At 41.8% G+C, this 7,797-nt stretch overlaps 1 protein-coding gene across 2 annotated transcripts in view; it reads left to right on the forward strand.

Annotated features, from left to right (window-relative positions):
- Nucleotides 1–5,879, forward strand: part of LOC144694215 (uncharacterized) — a 44,842-nt gene extending 38,963 nt beyond the window's left edge. Inside the window, exons 2-3 of one of the 2 annotated variants that reach the window (XM_078564564.1) lie at nucleotides 5,104–5,313; nucleotides 5,589–5,879. In XM_078564564.1, the coding sequence (XP_078420690.1) occupies nucleotides 5,104–5,313; nucleotides 5,589–5,863 (485 nt within the window). In that variant the 3' untranslated portion in view covers nucleotides 5,864–5,879. The remainder of the gene's footprint in view (nucleotides 1–5,103; nucleotides 5,314–5,588) is intronic. The other variant, XM_078564565.1, reaches the window with a different exon arrangement.
- The last annotated feature ends 1,918 nt before the right edge of the window (nucleotides 5,880–7,797 follow it).

The following is a 7,797-nucleotide window of genomic DNA, read 5'->3' on the forward strand; positions in this document are numbered from 1 at the left end:
CACTCTATGAACTCATCTGCAATGCTACTTTTGCCAATTTGATTTGTCAAGTCTATATGAAGATTATAATTATACATAATTATTGCAATATCTTTCTCACAAGCCCCAATTATTTCTTGATTCGTCCTCTGTCCTAGAGTTTAGCAACTTTGAGGGTGCATATAAACTATGCCCACTAGTCACTTTTTTCCCTTGCTATTTCCTATCTCCACCCAAACTGATTCTATAATTTGCCCTCCAAGCCAAGATCATTTTTCACTACTGCACTGATATCATCCTTTATTAACAGAGCTACCCCATCTCCTCTTCCTTTCTTCCTATCCTTCTAACATGTCAAAACCCCTTGAATATTCAGTTCCCAGCCTTGTTCACTTTGCAACCATGTCACTGTTAAGGCTATTATATCTTACCCATTTATTTTTATATGTACTATCAATTCATCCATCTTGTTACAAATGCTGCATGCAATTTTATTCCCACTCTGACCCTATTTTCTAGTGCACTCTTATGTTTGTAAGCTCTGTCCCTTCCTATCACACTCTGGTTATCATTACCCATATCCCTACCCTCCACTATTTCCTTGTCCTTTCTCTTAAGGTTTTAGGTTAGGTACATTAGATTTAGAAGGTGGTCAGGGACAGGACGGTGTGACTGCAAGTGAGGCAGTTATGGTGATCTAGGAGGTATAGCTAAAGGAGCCACAGCCCTTGTACTTGTCTAACAGATTCAAGGTTCTCAGAGACTGTGAGGCCATTAAACTGGGGGGAGTAAAAAGGAATGTAATAGCAGTTGGGGACAGTATAGTTAAATTGTTGTGGTCCACATGAAATCCCTCCCCCACTATTTTGTTTAAAGCACTTCTACAGCCCTAGTTATACAATTTACCAGTACATTGACCCAGCATGGTTTAAGAGAAGGCCATCCCAACAGTGCAGCTCCCTCTTTCCCCAGTACTGGTGCCAATGCCCTATAAATTGAAACCCATTCCTCTCATATCAATCTTTGAGCTATGCATTCAACTCTGATCCTGTTTACCCAATTCCAATTTTTTCATGGGTCAGATAGTAATCCAGAGATTATTACTTCTGCAGTTCAGTCTTTTAATTTAGCCCCTAGCTGCTTAAGCTCCCTTAGCAGAAGGTCTTTCTTAGTTCTACTATGGATCATGACAACTGGATCCTTTCCCTCCCTATCCAAGTTTCTCTCCAGCCCTAAGGAGTTGTACTTAACCCTGCCATTGGGCAGCAACACAACCTTTGGGACTCAGGCTCTTGGTTACAGAGAACAGTACCTTTCCCCTTAATCATACTGTCCCCTACTGCTACTACATTCTTTTTTACTCCCCCCAGTTGAATGGCCCTCTGTGTTACCATTGCTGTGGTCAGTTTTCTCATCCTTGATGCAGACCCTTCTCTTGGCCACACAGTCTGTGAGAACCTTAAATCAGTTAGACAAGTGCATGGGCTGTGGCTCCTTCTGTGATACCTTCTGGATCCCCATGACTGCCTCATTCGTAGTCACACCCCCCTGTCCCTGACCATCTTCTAAATCTGATATACCTAACCTAAGGCATGTGACTACCTCCTGGAACAAAGTGTCCAGGTAACTTTCTCTCTCCCTGATGCACCATAGTGTCCAAACCTTGGACTACGGCTTATCAGTTTTGAGCTGAAGTTCCTCGAGCTGCAAACTCATTCTACAGATGTTGTCTACCCATCCCACATGCTACAGCTGCAACATATCACCTGCCCTTCCATCTTTATTATGGTTTGTTTAACTAATTAGGATTTCAAGTTTAGAAATACTATTCAATGATAATTTGTAGTTATATTAAGCAGTTTAACTATTTGAACATAAATTTGATGCAGTGCTATTTCCCTGGGCTAGTTTAAAAAGAATCTTAAAACTCATCAACCAATCACTTATCTGCTTAACTAATTAATGCCTTTAGACTTCAGCTCTCAGGTCTCGCTGTCTCTTGCTCGGGCCACCTACCCCAGGCCTCTCCTTGTTCTGTAAAAGGCCAGAACAGAACCCCTTGCCTCACTGTGCCGAATTTTATCACTCACCAAATTCCCGAGTTCAATGCTCTGTCAAGCAGAATTCTGTTGAGCTGGCTTCCGTGCTACTTACTCATGTTCATACCTGCATCTACACCTGTACATGCACAGCTACAGCATCAATCTTTATATCCATTTCAGGAACACTACACACACTAGCGCCACTAATTATAGAGAACTCCATTCAACAATCAACGCCTGAATCCACACCAATAACCTCAGCACATGGTTCAATAACAGCATCAAGTAGGAAGCAAGAGAAATCATCTTCATCAGGCATTTTACACAGCATGAAAAAGCAAAATGTTGAAGATGCTGGAAATCTGAAATAAAAACAGAAAATGCTGGAAATTCTCAGCCAGCAGAATTTTCAAGCCAATGATGAGGTCAGGAACAGAGGCAGATGGGGCCTGAGAATCCTGGCGCCAGCTGGTTTTTCAATTTCCTGACCCTGTTCTTGACTGAAGGACAATCTGTCTAGCAGGTTTTGTGACTATCTGCCAGTAGAGTTACAGTCTCCTGTGGCACTGGGCCTTGGTCATCTCCAGGTAGCTCTGTTTTCTGCGATAGGTCCTGTGCTGAGGGTATGGTCTCTTTTGCCTTCCTGCCCTTCTTTTCTCTCTCATGCCCTCCTGCTCAGGGTTCACACTCCCTTAACATGATGTTGCCCCTCATTGCCACTAGGCCCAAAACCTGACAATGGTGCTCCATCGTCAGCTGCAGCCTTCCTTTTAGACAGATGGCTGGCATGATTGGCAGCCTTGCCCTGGCTGTTCTGCTCCCAATGCTAACTCATACTCTCCCTGCCACCGAGCAGGACCCAAGAACAACTTTCCAAAGGCCGAGCCCCCTCTGCCTTGCTGATCCTCTTAAGGGGCTTGAGTAATTCCCTAAAGTGGCCAGGAATGACCCACTCTGTATTCCACTCCCTTAAGCTGGTCAGCAACAGACAGCGCATGCAACCAGTGCGCCCCCATGAAAATTTCAACCGGCCCCTCTAACAGACTCTTAATGAGCTGCTTAACTGCTTTAATTGGCTTCAATTGGGAGATGGACCGGATTGCAGTCTCACCATCCCCCTGCCCTGGTGAAGATTGCCAGTGCTGGAAATGGCTCCTCAAAACCGACATGCCAGCTGATGCCAATATTTTTGGCCCGAGCCTGCTGCATTCCTAACCTCAGGGGGAGAGCAGGGCCAATAATTGAGCCCAGATTTTCTTTCCCTATATGCTGCCAGGCTTGCTGGGCTAAATTTTCACTTTGAAGGCAGAAAACAGGTTCTGAAGCCAACCCCAAGTGAAACGGTCACTGATCCGCGATTTTGACCGGGGCACCCACTTAGTTGGCATGGAGATATGTTCCCTGCCTAATTAACAGTGGCAGGTGGGTTCTTGAAGCTGATGTGCCAATCAGAGGCCTTCCAGCTTCAGAGGAGCACTTGGCTGCAGTAAAGGGTAAGTGACTAAGAGGGTGCTTCAACATGGGGGTGACCTTCCACCAACTGTTTTTAAAACATCAAATAAAATGTAGAAATGCAGCCAAGTCACCATTATGGGGAAGGGGGAATCCCCCTACAGGGTGGTCTTTGTCTTGTTACAATCCCCATAGACACCAATAACTTGTAAAAAGAAATTTGAATTCCCAGTGGCCAACTTAAAGGAATTACACAAGAATTCAGGTTTTAATACTTTTACCATAACACAAACTAAACACAGCACCAACTAAACATTATTTCAGTAGGCAAATTATACTCAAAACTACAGAGAAGATCCCCCATTTAACATTTCAAATGACAGAAAAACTCCCCCTACAGTTATTCTTTACTCTTTCTCTTAAGTGGACACTTCATTCTCCAGGAACCAATCCAAAATGATTCTTAGCTCTTTTTATTTATTCCAGGCGGATAACTTCTAAACCCTGAACTGGTTTTCATGGTGTGGGTTACCCTGGAGATCCCTCCCTCTAGTCAAAGCTAGGTGAATCTTCCAGCTTTGTTTAAACACTCACAACCCTGGTCTCTTTAATCCACACCTGAGCTCCTGCCCACGTTCTTGCATGGTGAATCATAGAGACTAGTTGACTCTACCTCTTGGCTGTCTGTCTGTCTGTCTCTCTCTCTCAGATTCTTGCAGACTGAACATCCCTGTGAAGCACAGTGATATTTTTAGGTAAACCTGTAACCCGATCCTACAATGGCTTCCTATGGATTTTTCCGATCTCAAAGCCCATCTCCATGGCAATGTGAATCATATGGTCCATGTATCCAGGTAGAAATGAAAATTAGCAACCCTTTAGACTTCCAGCTTCGTTTTATCTTGAAATTAAATGGACAGATTAAAGTAGAACTATTTATAAAACCTGATATTTCTAACACCTTCGAGGGACTGTGGAGGTGAACATTATGTCACCATAGTCACTCTTGTCATTGTTTGCACTTATGAACACCTTGCACCTTCTTCCCAGTAAACAACCAGGATCCCCCTTTAATATTTAACACCCAAGCCACCTAGGCTTGCTGACAGTAGAAGTCAGGTCCTGTCACATAACTTCTTCATTCCTCCATTTTACCCTAAATTAAAGACACAGTCTGGAAACATAACAATCTTATCAAACCTCACATTTGTAACAAGCTGCACCCACACCAAGGCAGGCAGATAGTGCCTGTAGGCCTGCCTGAGGCACTAGCACCCAGCCTGCTATTGGATGCCTGCCTCCAGGCTGTTGAACTACCCACCATTGTGTCGGGAAACTGGACGCTGACTGGAAAACCCCGGTTGACCTCCTTTGACTGTCCTTACCATGGCTCTTAATGAGCCTAATAGGCTGCCACCTCATGGGGGGCCAGCCTCCTAGCTGGGACCCAAATCTGCCTCCCCTAAAATGATCAGACCCGGGAATGGGTTTGGGAAACCAGGAGAAAGATTTAATTGTTGGACATTTCAATATTATATTATTCACCTGTTGTGCAATGTAATTTAAATACAACTGGTCAGACCAAGTCTCATCTTATATTCTAAGGCTAAATTTTCATTTTGTTACACAGCTACATCAACTACTTCTATTACACTTATGACTAATGAGACACCTACATCACTTCAAACAACTACAGCACATTCTCCCATATCCACTTCAGAAACAACAAGCACAACAGAACCAACAACTACAGAGAACTCCACTCAGATATCAACAACGGAATCTCCAACAACAACCTCAGTAACGGAGCTCAGTTCAACAGTACCAATAGCCGGTAAGGGTCAGAACTTTCCTTTAAACCACTATTTTGTACTGATGGTGCTGAAAATATGCAACTCATGTCAGAGTATCTGATAGCATCAAAAACAGTTAATTTTGTTGCTTTATAATTACATTTAGAGTGACAATATTTAACAACATAAGCATAGAGTGACATCATGGTTGCATATTATAATATTATATTACTCAGATGTTACATAATGTAGTTTAAGTAGAACAAGTAAAACTGATTTTCACCTTATATTCTAAGGCTGAATTTTCATTCTGTTTATACAGCTATATCAACTGCTCCTACTACAACTACTGCTGCTGAGATATCTACACCTGTACAATCAACAACTACAACATCAGCCTTCATATCCACTTCAGTACCAACAAACACGACAGTAGCAACAACTGTAGTGAACTTGATTCAACTGCCAACAAGTGAACCAACAACAATTTCAACAGCTGGTACAGGAGCAGTATGTTTATGGCTACTATTGTATAGATATTATGGGACTGGATTATTAATCCAGAGACCTGGACTTTTAATCTGGCGACATGAGTAGAAATTCCAACATGGCAGCTAAGGAATTTAAATTCAGTTAATTAAATAATTCTGAAATAAAAAGCTAATGTCAATAATGGTGAACATTCAAACTTCCTCTCAAACGTTTCTTTTTTCAAGGTGGTTCAGAGGCAGAGCAACCTGGGGGTATACGTGCATAAAGTTGGCAAGGCACATTGTGAAAGCAGTTATTAAGGCATACGGGATCCTGGACTTCATAAATGGACACCTCAAATGGAGTATTGAATCCAAATATGGGCACCCAACTTTAGGAAGGATGCAAAGGCCTTATAGAGAAAGCAGAAAAGAATTATGAGAATGGTTGCAGGAATGATGGATTTGAATTATGTGGCTGGATTAGAGAAGCTGGAGCTGTTCTCCTAAGAGAAGGATATTTTGAGAGGAGATTTAATAGAGGGCTTAACAGTCATGAGGGATCTGGATAGAGTAGATAGGGAGAAACTGTTCCAATTAGCTGAGGGTCAAGATCCAGAGGACACCAATTTAAGGTGAATGGCAAAAGAACCAAAGGTGACATGAGGAAAAACTTTTTTATGCAGCCAGTGGTTAGGATCTGGAATGCACAGGCTGGGAATGTGGTAGAAGCAGATTCAATCATGGCTATGGATCATGGATATTTATTTAACAGAGGAGAAAATAATTGCAGGGATATGGAGAAAAGGCAAGGCAGTGGGACTAGCTGAGTTGCTCTTGCTAGAGCTGGCCCAGACATGACAGGCCAAATGGCCTCCTTCCCACCCAAAAGCCTTTACATAGTTCCTAAGCTGCGCTGTCCAGAATTGTACATCATCTTTCACTTGAATCTGAACCAATGCTTGATAAAGGTTTAAAATAACATTTTTTTGTACACCATGCCTCTAATTGTAAAGCCCACATTCTTGTGAAGGCCTTTGCGTGGGAAGAGAAAAATTGAGGAGAATGGGAGAATGGTCCAGTTGCTGGAATAGGTTAGAGTTAGGGTTAGCTGGACTTGCTCTCCTTATAGGGTTGGGTTGTCAATGGTTAAATCTCTGTAGTTTGTGGGTACTGTTATCCTGTAATGGATGAAGAGGTCTGTGTGTAATTGTTAATGGAATGGAGGAAAAGATTTTGTTTTTCTAAAGTGGGCATCCTGAAAGAAAGGAACCACCAGCTACAGAGAGCACCACTCGGCCAATAACAAGTGAATCCACAACAACCTCAACAATAGGAATAAGCCCAATAACCAGAAGAATTAGTATAGATGAGACTGCTCTTTAATGGCTATTTTATGCTGATGTTACTGACAATAACTCAACTTCTGCCAGATTTTATGATTTGATTGAAAATAGATTATATTTTGTTGCCTTATAATCACAAGTAGAAATAACAACGTATTTTACAAAGACACCTGGTTGCAAAATTAAATTTGTCAGAATTGACATGTCATTTAAGTACAAGTACAATTGAGCTCATGTTATGTTTAAAGGCTAAAGTTTGATTTTGTTTACACAGCTACTTCAAGCGCACCTATAACTACTCCTGCTGAGACATCTTCTACATCCAATCAATCAACAACTCCAACATTAATCTTTAAATTCACAACAACACCAACAAGTACACCAGAACCAACAACTACAGAGAGTTCCACTCAGCCATTAACATGTAAGTCCACAACAAGCTCAACAACAGGTAACAGTTTAACAGTGATAGCAAATAGTAAGGATCAGACCTTTTCTTCAGGAACTATTTGATACTGATGGTGCTGATGCTCAACTCATGCCAGAGTCTATGATTGATTTCACTACCGGTTATATTTATTTTATAATCACAGCTGGAGTAACAGTACTTAACAACATAAGTATACAAAGGCATCGTGATTGGAAATAGCATTATTATTTGTATTAGGATTGATATCATGCCATTTACAAACGTTAAGTGAGATTCAGTTCATGT

Source organism: Cetorhinus maximus, chromosome 19 (assembly GCF_964194155.1).
Source record: "Cetorhinus maximus chromosome 19, sCetMax3.hap1.1, whole genome shotgun sequence".
Classification (NCBI taxonomy): Eukaryota; Metazoa; Chordata; class Chondrichthyes; order Lamniformes; family Cetorhinidae; genus Cetorhinus; species Cetorhinus maximus.